This window comes from Oenanthe melanoleuca, chromosome 9, assembly GCF_029582105.1.
Source record: "Oenanthe melanoleuca isolate GR-GAL-2019-014 chromosome 9, OMel1.0, whole genome shotgun sequence".
NCBI classification, from domain to species: Eukaryota; Metazoa; Chordata; class Aves; order Passeriformes; family Muscicapidae; genus Oenanthe; species Oenanthe melanoleuca.
In genome coordinates, this window is record NC_079343.1 from 21,227,814 (window position 1) to 21,240,019 (window position 12,206).

Sequence of the window (12,206 nt, forward strand, 5' to 3'; positions counted from 1 at the left end):
GTGGATAGAGAAATACTATTCACTAGAATTCTGTTCCAGGTCCACAAACTGTTTTTCTAGTCTCATTAATTTTTATGACAAAGTCACAAAAGGAACATTTCACATTTTAAGGTCTCATGTTATTTCCCAAGGAAAAAAAAAAAAAAAGAAAAAGAAAAAAAAGTGGCCAGAAAGGGAAAGAGAATTTAACCAGCAGTCATAGAGTAAAAATGTCTTGTCAAAGAGATCAGCAGAAAGGGTAGAGGATAGACACCACACAGACCACACACCTCAGCCTACTACACATGGTCTACTTGACCTCCATTTTGTTGAAAAAAATGTACTTTTCCAGCAAAGAAAGGCTTCAAACCTTGCCATGCAGCTCTCCATTATGACAGACTTTTTAAATCCTAAATTTCTTAGAGAAACAAGTACTTTTACAAGCTACATATTAGTTTCAACCCAAATTCTCTAACAGGGAACTTAAAGCTGCACAAGCTAGGTATACACTACCAGTTTAAGGTTAGGGTTTTTTAAAAGGCATTTACATGAAAATGTACAGAAGATTAAACCAGCATTTCACATGCTGCATTAAAGCAAGAGCTGCAGGGGGCAGCTATTGCAATGAAAAATGCTGAAGGCACTTGGATGGCTTCTTTCATTCAGGATCTCTGGGACTCTTTCATTTAAAATCATTTCATATGAAAGTGGATGTCAAACTGTTGTGCCATTCAAACTCCAGCACTGCAAAGCTGCTCTTGGGAGATGTTTAGCAACAGGGAATGCAGTTAGAATCAAGCAAAGCATGTTTTACTAACCAGCTGAACCCTATTAGCTCCTCTCTGCAGCTACAGAGATGCGGCGACAGAGATGGATGGGAGACAGGAGCATTGTCTGAAATTACACCACAGCACTGCAAAACCCATAAAGAGGCCCTTTGCAATGAGGAGCTCTCCTGAGGTGTGCAAGCAGAAAGGGAAAAGGCTGGGCACTCAGCCACCCAAACTCCCCTTGGGCCAATGCTCTGTGCCAGCAGGAGAGGACTTGTTGTCATCTTACTGCAAACAACACAGTTGTGATGCCACAAGCAGAGAGGACAATTTCCCTTTTATTTACCATCATGTGGCTGTGAGAATGGCAGAACAGAATAAACCTGTGTCTCACCAACTTTCTGGAAGCCTGGAACCCCTCTCAGATCTCACCAAGTGACAGAGTCATGAAAGACAGGTCTCTCCCAGCACAATGGGTACACAGCTGTTTGGAGAAGGTTCAGCTCCTCAAACTGAGGATCTGGCTTGTTTGAACCCACCCCAAAATCTGTGCATCAATATGATGCTAAAATCGAAGGAGAGCAGTGGCACCTTGCAGAAGAACAAAGAACAGGCTGATCCTTTTGTTGTTGTTCTTGTTGATGATGATCTCATTCTCTTTGACAAAACAGTTCAGAGAATTTCTTTCCTTCTTTTTTGAAAAAAATTATAAACAAAAAGGGATTATTAAGAAGGAGCTGGAAGAGAAGGAAAAGGCATTTTCAGCCTGTAAATGCTTCATAAGAACTGTCAACCCAGGAGGTCATATCAAGTATTTGCCCCCGGAATTAAAAAGTTGAGTTGAATGCCTTTGAACAGTATGTGAGGGAACACATGGAAGCAAATCCCTCTTCCCTGTCTTCAGCAACCCTACTCAGTCATAGCACGAATCCAGAGATGAAGAAATTCCACTTCATACCCTAGCAAATGTGAATTTTAGGGCCATATAACTTAAAAACACAGCTCTTCAAGGATAAAATATCAGAAAGTATTTCTCTACCATGCAGACACACTCCCATGCATTTCCACCTCACCTTCAAGCATCATCATTCTCAGGAGGGAAGTCAAACAAGAGCAAACATGTTAAGTCATCTTTAAATCAAATACCAGGGTTTTTGTATCAACCCCACTGTCCTCACCCCTCAGTGAGATACAGAAGAGTTCAAAGAAAATTGCAAAGTGTTGCTCTATCCAGAAAACAGAAAACTGCCAGCAGTTCAAGGCAGTCCCAAGCTGTTTCCTGGTTAGACCAAACTCTTGCAGCAAATAATTACAGCTCTTTCCCATTCCACAGCCCTGGGGGTATCATGCTGTTACTCTTATCTGCTAAGCAATATTTAGCACCTTGCAAAAGTATGAAAAACTTGCATAAAGAGAGAGGAATGAGGCCTTTAACCCACATGCACGTTTTGGTGCTATTGGCAGTGCTACAGAACATGAGGGGTCTTCATCAAGGGGAAGGACAGTGTCTGCCACAGAGGGTCACAGTCACAGAAGGGACACCTTTTATAACTCAAAACAAAGCCAGGACACCTTTATCAGGTGGCTCTTCATGCACTGTGCATTACAGAGCCCTGAGTTTTACACACAAACCAGCAGAAGCCCCTGCAGGAAAGGTGACCCCCCCCACATCTGAAGGGGATGCTCAGAGGTGGCTCTTGTCACTCTCAGGCTCTCAGGAGAGCAGGAAGGTCAATCCTCCCATGGGAAAACAGGGCAAATCTTTGTGCTGGGGATGTTCTCCCAACTTCCAAACTCCCAGGAGCTGGAGACAACTATGCTGGCATCAACCAGGTCTCCAGACCTCACAGATGGTATCACATCACCGAGGCAGAGTAGCAAAACAAGTTTCCTGTCCTGAGTGAACCCACATCAGCTCTTCATCACCTTGTGACAGAAGATGCTGTCACCCAGAAGGCAACTACTACCTACACCTGACCTGAAAACTGCCTTAAAACCTGATGCAATAACTCTGGAAAAGAATGAAAGAGCTCTTCTGTGCAAGTGCTACTACTGAACCATTAATTTGGATACTTACACAAGGAAGGAATTCTCCTGAGAGAAAACACTAAATACTTAGGACAGAATTCACACAGCACGTACGAGATAAAACTTTTACTTGCACAGGCAACAATATCCAACAGAATAAGGATTTTTTTCACACTGCTGAGCAAGATACAAGCAGAAAAATACAGATACAAGTGGGGCACAAGTATTGCAAAAGTCAAAAACAGAAAAGAGCACAGAACAATTGGGGACAGACAGTATAATGATGGAAAATGAAGGGAATGTGACATTTCTTTGATATATCAAAGGTGTCCACTGGAAGATTAAGACCAGACACAGTGGTTCCTTATGCAGCAATGCCTGTGCCCCACCTTCTGACAGTGCAGGTTTTGTCCCCATTCCTGTGCTGGTGCCTGCTTTCACTGCAGAGGTTCACAGCAGAGCTGGTTTCCTCTGTGCCAGCATGAGTGCTTAGCAGACCTTGGGAGGTGCCAGAACAGAAAGTTCCACTCAGAGGTATTATAAAATGTATTGATTTCTTTGCAAGACTCAAGGAATGAGCAACTTAAGAGGAGCTATAAACCCCAAACACATCAGATTTATCCACTGAATGCCATTACTTATTATATAGTCACATCTGGGAGAACCTCTAGATGACTACTTACAACTTAGACCCAGCATTTTTGTCATGCATATTCAAATTCAACACTTGGTGGATGGATTTTTCAACCTTCATCAAGACAAGATGTCAAGCAGGACACGAAGGCAATGGCTGTGCTGCTGTGATTTGGATTCCTGGCTCAGAAAGCAATTTCTGCTCATGGGGAAGAGTTACCAAGGCAGACTGCTCTGAGCAGTGAGGTTTGCAGCCAATATGATGAAGGTAGAAGGACAATTTCTGGTATTCATGTCATCAATTATTTGTATTCCAAGACTGACTCAAGAGGCTCTATCAGGAAATCAGCAGTCTTTGGATTTACAGAGATGGGAAGTGACACCCAGCAGCTTTCAAAATGAATTATAGTATTTTTGGGTGTAGGATGTCATCCTGTTCCTGAAATGAAGGTTTCAAGTGGGGAGGGACCTAGATCAGTCCCTTTTGTGATATCTCTACTGTACACAGTAATCCAAGGCTGAGTGAGCATTCCCAGGCATTAAAAGAGACCTTGGGATGCAGTGCTAGGCCAAACACACACAATGTACTTCCATGGAACAGCCTTGACATTTCTTCAACTCCTTTGGAAACAGAAGGAAGTCGCTGAGATTTCACTTTTAGCCATCCAGCTGCTTTGTTTATTTTTGGAAAGATTTCCAAAACATTTCCATCTGCATCTGGTTTTACTCTTTCTGTGTATCTAGCATAACAATCGACAATCAAGAAGTACTGTAGTGAATTACAGTGGAAGATACTTTTCCTGTTCACCTGGGTTCTGAAACCCTGCACTGCAATAAATAACAAGTTAAAACAGTAACTCAGTGATTCTGAGGGATCCTGCCCTAGGTCTGTCTGGTTATCCCCTATCATTTGTGGTTCTTCTTCGAAGACTCTCCTAGTCTTTGGGGTCCTTTTTCATAAATGCAAATCCTAGGCAAAGTGCTTTTAGATCTGTTTGCATAAGATTTTCTGGATCTTCTCTCCATTATTCAGCTACTTAAAGGCATTATCTTTTTTTTTTTTTTTTTTTTTTTTTTTCCTTTCTCTCTTTCCTTCACTACAAAATCAGGCACTTTCTTTTTTTTAAGTTTGTATCCACAAATATCAGTGAGATCCACCAGGACAAAATCCCGTGCCTCTAAATCTTTGGGGAATTGTCCCAGGTCCTGAATTCATGAACTGAAATGATCTGGAAGGCAACTTTGCCCAAAGCATCTCTCCTCCCTGCAGAAAAGTAAACTCACTTTTATGAGTAATTCTAGTGGTATTTGCACATCTGTTTGCATGTTCTGCAGCCACAGTCTTTGTTACCTTAGTCCTTCTCACACAACATACCTTCTATTTTGTTTTAATCCCACATCTCTTTGCCACAAGGCTTTCTTTGCATTGAGTAAAAAAAAAAAAAACACAAACAACTTTTAGGATAAGGCTGAAATATTTATAAGATATTTATACCAGACATAAAAGTCCAGTACAATAAATATGGATTACTAATCACAAACCCTGTCCAATTTCGCTTAACCAAGTTTTTAATCAACCTGCTCACAAACAGCTTTCAAATATATGCAAAAAAATGTTTTAACAAATTCTGTTCTATCAATCAATGTTTTAACTAAATCCTAACTTCCCTAACCACCCTCAACATCCAGTTTAATGCACTTGTCTGGGGATTTGGCTCAGTCTATTTTCCTTTCAGCCACCAGCAGTTTGGAGCAACCTGCCCTATTCCCAGTGGAACTGAGGGGAGCCCCACATCATCAAGTTGTCCCATCAATTTCAAGAGAGATGTTTGGTGGAGGAAAGCTGACTCAATCCAGTCCTCTGATTCCATTCAACCCTGCACTTGGAAACTGGAAGCGAAGAGTGTGTTTTGCACACAACCCCACATTACCTCAAAAGAAGAGACAAAATATTCCAGTTTTTACACAGGAGTGCACTGTGGGGCACAGCAGGGATCTGGATTTGGCAGAGACCTGAGAGCATTTTGCATATTTCAATGAATCTGCAACCACAAGCCCTCAATTGGAAGAAAGAATATGTATCTCTTCCTAATCACTGCAATACGTCTTTTTCACTCTCCTAGTGACACAACAAAACATCCCCAGATTAACCAGCAGGTAACAGGAGAGATGAGCTAATTATGTCTGATACTAAAGTAAAATTTGACCAAATGTTACACACAATCCCACTCCTTGTAGATCTTATTTTTCCCTTATTTGACTCCTGCAGTAAATCTAAGCAAATTGCAGTTTATGATCATTTGACATTTGAATCATATGTCAATGTGTTTCCGTCATTTTCTCTGCAGGTCTGGTGTTTGTTCATCTTAAATAGCTTACAAAGAAGGAAGCATAGTAATTTCATGAATCATTTTTGATAAATAAGTCCATACTAATTTCAAAAGTAACTTTTGATCCAACACTAGCTCGTTCTTCAGTGTTTATCTTAAGCAAGTCTGCACAGCAAGACTCCAGTTACAAACTCTCCTGATACTCTGTCCTGCAGGGACCAAAGGGATTTGCTGAAGGGTCCTGTACCACGTTTTGCTAGAGCAAATTTCATCCTGCAGTTCTTAAGTGGCCAGGGAGACAAAGCTGAATGGAAGAGGGAATATTTACATCTTAAAAAGTAAAATAAAAGCCACAGAACTTTGCAAAATTAAAACATCCTAAGTGTTTGCAAACTACACCAGGAAAGAGTATGGGTCAAAGGAGAGGAAGATCAGGTGGTCACCTGAGATGGTAGAGAACATCCTGGGGCTACCAGGGCTCAGGTGTTTTTAAGCACAAGATTCTGGAGCTCACACACCAGGGGATTTCTACTAAGCTCTCCAGGTCTAAGAAAAGCAGCCCCAGAGCCTGGAGGCTTGCAGTGGACAAAGGAGAATTTTGTCAACATTTGGCAAAACATTAGTTGGCTTTACAAAAACGTGTGAAATAGGCTGCTTGAACAGAGATCTAAGTCTCAGTCTCTGCAGATCTGTTCTCAAAAACTGCAGCTCATGAGGAACTTTGTGCTAAGCAGAAAGGTCATGCTGCACTCTTCCCAGATTTGGGTTACAAAGAAAAGTTCTCTTCTTTGCTTATACCCCATTTTTACGACACTTTTAGAAACACAACATGTTTGACTCTTTTATCCCATTGCCTTTAGGTACATTTGATTAAAACTCACCAACAGATTGAATAGATTTAAGGGAAATAGAAAAAAACAGGGGGCTGCAGAAGCATCATTTGTTTAGGTCATTGAGCAAACACTGGGAAGAGTCAATGATTGTATCTACCTATGGCCTCACTCCAAAATGCAGACAAGCAGAGTCACTAAGGACATGGAAACCAGAGCAAACAGTCTGTAGAATATATTTCTATTCTGCAATACAACAATTCCTCCTAAAAAGATGCAAATTACTTAAACTCAAATTACTTTGTAAAATACTGTAAGAATACAGAAATGAAAGAAAAACACAAGTGAGAACCATATTAGTTATTAATATACAAATAAAAGATTCACAGAAGCTCTGTCAGTATGGTCCAAAGCACTGCTTTGAGATCAGCATCAAAATACAACCCCCCAGAAATACTTCCCCATAATTTCTGCTTCATCTTTTCCCATCATGGTCTAACCTTTCACTAGAAGGAATTGTCTGCCTTGAAATGTGCCAAATTCCACTTCTACCATTAAGCAGCTTTCTAACACGACTGCATCAGAAGGGTAAATTACCAGAAATAAAAGCACCACTGACAGATAATTCCCAGAAGAGGTTTGGAAAGCTGGGAAACATTCCTGGTATCACTGGGACACACAGGTCACCTGCCATGCTGAGATCAGAATAAATCTCTAAACCTCTGCACCCTGGGTGAAAACACTCAGGCTTGAAAATAGTCCAGCTGTTTTCTGCGATATCCATATAACCTGAGAATGGCTCTGCTGTGCCTTCCTGGCTGCAGCAGTTTGCTAGAAGACATGCAGAAAGCATCACAAAAAAGCATTGACTGAAATGAACTTGTTTAAAACCTCAAGCTACCCTGAAAGCTTTACAGAGGCTGTAGAAACTAGGTGCAGGCCAGAGCCATCTTTTACTCCAAGGTTATGCTGAATCATCTAAATGGAGTACAGTTTGTTCATATTTCTGCAGCTGTTACATAAATAACCCTATTTTCCTTCTTTATTGGAGCTGATCTCTTTTAAAATATACACTCACAAATGTGAGCAGCAAGCTCACCTCCCTACTGCTATCATTAAACAATAACGAGGAGCACGGCCGTTAATCAGAAACAGACTCAATATAAAATCCTCTCAAAACCAGACTGGCCCACTTAAAACATATATCCCTGGAAAAGTTTCCAACTGCTGCAATATCCTACTGCGAGTTCCATTAAAAATACAGCTCTTCCCACAGCCATCCCATGCTCCCTTTGCTAGTGACACTCTGCTACTGGATAGTTCTTCATGATAGATTTGTGAACTACTTCAGCAAAAAAAAAATTCCTTTCCATCTTTTATTGAGGATGTAGCATGGCTGAGCCTTCTATCCATTGACCAGATCTGATAACGGTCACTGAGAAGGCTTGAAACTCCACAAAGGTGCCAAGACAGTCACTCATCTCTCTGCTTGTTGCCTAAGATCCTTCAAGGCAAAGAAACTGTCACTGTCTTGAATAAATTAGCAATGAATGCTTGAAGACAATTTAATTCTCCAAAACCTTCTGAAATGCCCTGATTTAGATGTCTGATAGAAGAAGTGTGGGTAATGAATGAGCTTTTTTGTAGAAATTCAGTATGCTATGCACTAACAGAGAATCCTGAATTGAGTTCTGCATTCTCTGTTGATTTTTGGAGATCTCCTGACATCATGAGGATGCCAAGATTTGTGGTTTGCTCATGTTGTGATTTTTTTGTGAGGCTTTTTTAAGTGTTTTACATATGGGCAAAAGAGATGGAAAAAATAATAAATTCTTGTAACCACGTTTACATTTGGAATAAAAGCTGTGTTAACTCTTAACACCACTTTGTCCTCATGAGAGATTCAGCCTTGCCAGACTTGGACACGCTCTTAACTTCTAAAACAACTCTTTGTCATAATAATTGCAGCTATCATAGCAACTTTTAGAGCCAAAGGTTCACAGGGTACCTCCAAAACATGTCAGAAGGCTCTACTAAGCACAAGATTGAGGTTCCCATAGGGGCTCTCCTAAACACCGAAGAGCTGGGAAGAGCCACAGCTTTGCAAGCAAGTGAACACAAGAAAGTGACCCCAAAGGACTCCCAGCACTGTTTTTGGACCTAAGTCTGGAAATTCCTGAAAGAATTTTAAGTCAAAGTACAGATATCTTAGAAAATTTTACATATGCTGATGGACCTATTACCCCTGCTTTTACCAGCCACATTTCATGGCCTTATAATGGTACACCTCATAGTGCCACAGGGGCCAGGGGACCACAGACTGAAAATCACTGAGCAAGATGCTCAATTCACACCAGGACAAAAAAGAAACAAGTCCAGAGAGATTCAATTTGCATGCAAGAAAATGCCCCAGGAACTTGTGATACAAGATGAATCTGGGTGTCTTTTGCCAGCTGCAGGTCTGTGGGCTGAAGTCCTCTGTGCCAGAAACTGAAGAGAAGAATGTCCCCAGCTAGACAGAGCCCAGTCCCAGCCAGGAAATGGTTGATGGAACGAATTATCTCTAAATTCCCCATCAGATGCAAAATAAGGACTGCAATAAAGAGTTGTGTCAAGTAATATGAATACACACATTTCTGTTTCTTCCTTCTGCTAGGAACAGAGACTATGTGATGCTCAAACCCTGGCTGAGGATCCAACACCTGGTCTCTTGGACAACAAGCTCTGCAGCTGTATCTCTAAAGTGACACCTTAGAAATGGGCACAAAATACATCTTATATTGCCAACTGCATGCAAAACTAACATCCCTTATATGAGGCTTGCAAAACAATGTTACAATTGAGTTCTTCAGATCAGGAAGTATTTTAAAAATTTAACCTTTATATTTTAGTATTTCAATAACAAACCACAGTAGGCTGAGAAAAAGGTCCATGAAATGCTGCATCAAGTTTGTGCCTAAAACAGCACAACAAAACAGCAGCACATTGAGACGATAAAGGATGAGAGCCCATCAGTACAGTCCCTAGTTGCTATTATTACTCATTTTCACTGCAAAGACTCTGCAGGCATCTCCTTGTACGTCACCAAGAGCCTTATAAATGGAGATGATTCCAGCTACCAGACTGGATATCTCTGCCTCAGGATCTATCATGTTTTAAGCCAACACTGATGCACAGTTTTCTGATGTGCTGAGATTTCCTTCCTCTGCCTGCTCAGGGACCTGGACTGAGCCAGCCACCACACCTGTGTGAAGGATGCAGCCACTCCCACCCCACTCCTCAGCTTCCTCCTGAATGGATCATAACTGCACCAAAGACCATCAGGACCTGGTTTCCTGCCTGCATTTCCTTCTGAGCCACCAGGTCTTCTCAGAATAAATACCACAAACTTCAAAATAAATGAAAAGGTATTTCCATGGCGGTTCTTTCCACATTGATTTAAAACCTGGTCCCTGGGATTCACCAGCACCAAAACTGGCCTTTCCAGGGAGTAAATTTCAATTTCTTCAGCCAAAAGCTGAGGTGGTGATTGAGTGTGGGCACTCTCACAGCAGATCACAGGCTGAAAGGAAAGGCTGAGCACACGAAGCCCAGGACAGGCACAGATAAGGAAGGCTCGAGCTCAGAGCATCTTCTCATTGAGGGGAGAACAAGGTGAAATGAGCACATGGAAGGATGCATGGCTCCAGCCAAATGCAGAGATCTGGCACATAAAGGGCTGCTGAGAGCAGGCTCTCAGCTAATGGTTCATGGAAAATGATCCATGAGGGTCACCAAAGGCTTTTGGGATGGGACAGGCACCAGTGAGTGCATTCACTTGACTGCCTCTTTTCTCCTCTGCTGGAGTTGGAAAGACAAGACAGAATTCAAGGGTGGCCACATTCCCCATAACTACATATACCCACAAGCCCCAAGCACGAGTGACAGGGCTGCAATGGCTTTGCAGGCTTTCTGGCAGTGAAGAATTCTTGTTCACACTGACACTTTCTTTGAACACTTTCCCCAAATGGCTAATGGATAAGAGAACAATGCAGATGCATGTACCACAAACCACCTCGCTGAATGATTCCTGCAGCATCTAAAACCCATATATATGTGAACAGTAAATACTCAGAAGCCAGAGTTTCAGCACTTTAGATCTGAGGACCTGTGGGATCACAACACTGTCATAAACCTACAGCGATTCAGATGACAAGTGGAAAGAGGGAGAACACAGCTCAGCTCAGCTGTTATTGTATAGTATAATTAATTTTATTGGTCTCAAATTGTCGTTCACCTCTGCTTTTTTTATCTGTTTTATAACACTGTTATAGTACTCTGTACTTGGGTCTAAATGACATTACAATGCATTGGCCACATTGCACAGTATGAAATCAACTTTAAAAAATGAAAATTATGTCTTGGATGTCATCATATTGTGACGATAAGCAAAAGCAAGAAAAACTAAACCCACACAAAAAAAAACCAAAAAACTTTATCTTCATTATAAGGGGTGGATAGGCTAATCTAATCATGCAATATTCCTAACCAAGCCTGTTACTGGATCTTATCAAACTAAATGAGCAGAGCTTGGATGGCAAAGTAAGCTTGCAAGAGAGAAGTTCCTTTGGTCATAATCATCAAGACTTGGCTTCTGGAGCTTTACTTTCTGTTCCAGCACAGTAAAAGTACAAATAAGGCTGAAGAGAAAGCTCAAAAGGCAATGAGAAGAAAAACACAACTTATAAGGCACACTATGCTCATCTGACAATTCCCAGCATCCCATAAACACCAAAAACAATTCAGCCAGTGACCTTCAAAAAACTGGATTCCTTTACCCATGGACTGCATACACAAGGTCAAAGTTCCACTCGACTTTAGCCTGCAGAAGTGGTGTATTAGCTATTCAGCTGTAACTCCCATAACGACAGGAGACAGCTGAGATCTGCTCAAATCAAATTACAGCTCTGATTATGCAAAACACCGTGCCTCTGCATTTTCTAACACCAAGACTGAGTGCAGCTTGAAGACGTCTGCTCCAAGATTTCTAAAAACAAGCAATTAAAGCAACAGGAGAAGAACTAGTTTATTACTCTACTTATATTTGGCAAAGAATACTTCAGGACAAATTATAGATACGAGTGTGTCAACAGCTGAGTACAAACACTAGAAGTATTTTGTAAAATATATCTCATACCGTCAGGGAGTTGTTTACAGGATAAAGCATCATCAAGATCTCTGGCAGTTGATGGGTCGATGGTGAAAATGCATTCTTTCCTATCCAAAGAAAAAAAGAAAAGGAAAATTTATCTCCCAGTCATGAAGAAGGTATCAAAACACAGAGCCCATCAGAGAGATCCAGACAACAACAACCATGTTTTCAGAAGACTCTGCTGAAACATCTTCTGAATGCTAAATCGAATCTATTTTTTAAAAAACTGTTTAGACAAGTGAATCTCCTTGAGTATTTTTTCATGTTTCTTTTTGGTTCAACTTCTTAGTCTTAGTAACTTTCATTTCATTACAGATATTCCCTCACAAAAACTAAACAATTTAGCCCATCAAGTTCACTCCAAAGAAACAAGCAGGAAAAAGTCTAGATGCCTTGCAGCTAGAGTAAAAATAGATTGTTCCTAATTGCAAAGCTAAATGGAACA

General features: G+C 41.0%; 1 protein-coding gene across 3 annotated transcripts in view; it reads right to left on the minus strand.

Annotated features, from left to right (window-relative positions):
• The window catches only part of DIS3L2 (DIS3 like 3'-5' exoribonuclease 2), a 178,185-nt gene that overhangs the window by 73,512 nt on the left and 92,467 nt on the right, over positions 1 to 12,206 (minus strand). For all 3 annotated transcript variants that reach the window (XM_056499071.1, XM_056499070.1, XM_056499072.1), the window contains one exon: positions 11,747 to 11,826. In XM_056499071.1, the coding sequence (XP_056355046.1) occupies positions 11,747 to 11,826 (80 nt within the window). The remainder of the gene's footprint in view (positions 1 to 11,746; positions 11,827 to 12,206) is intronic.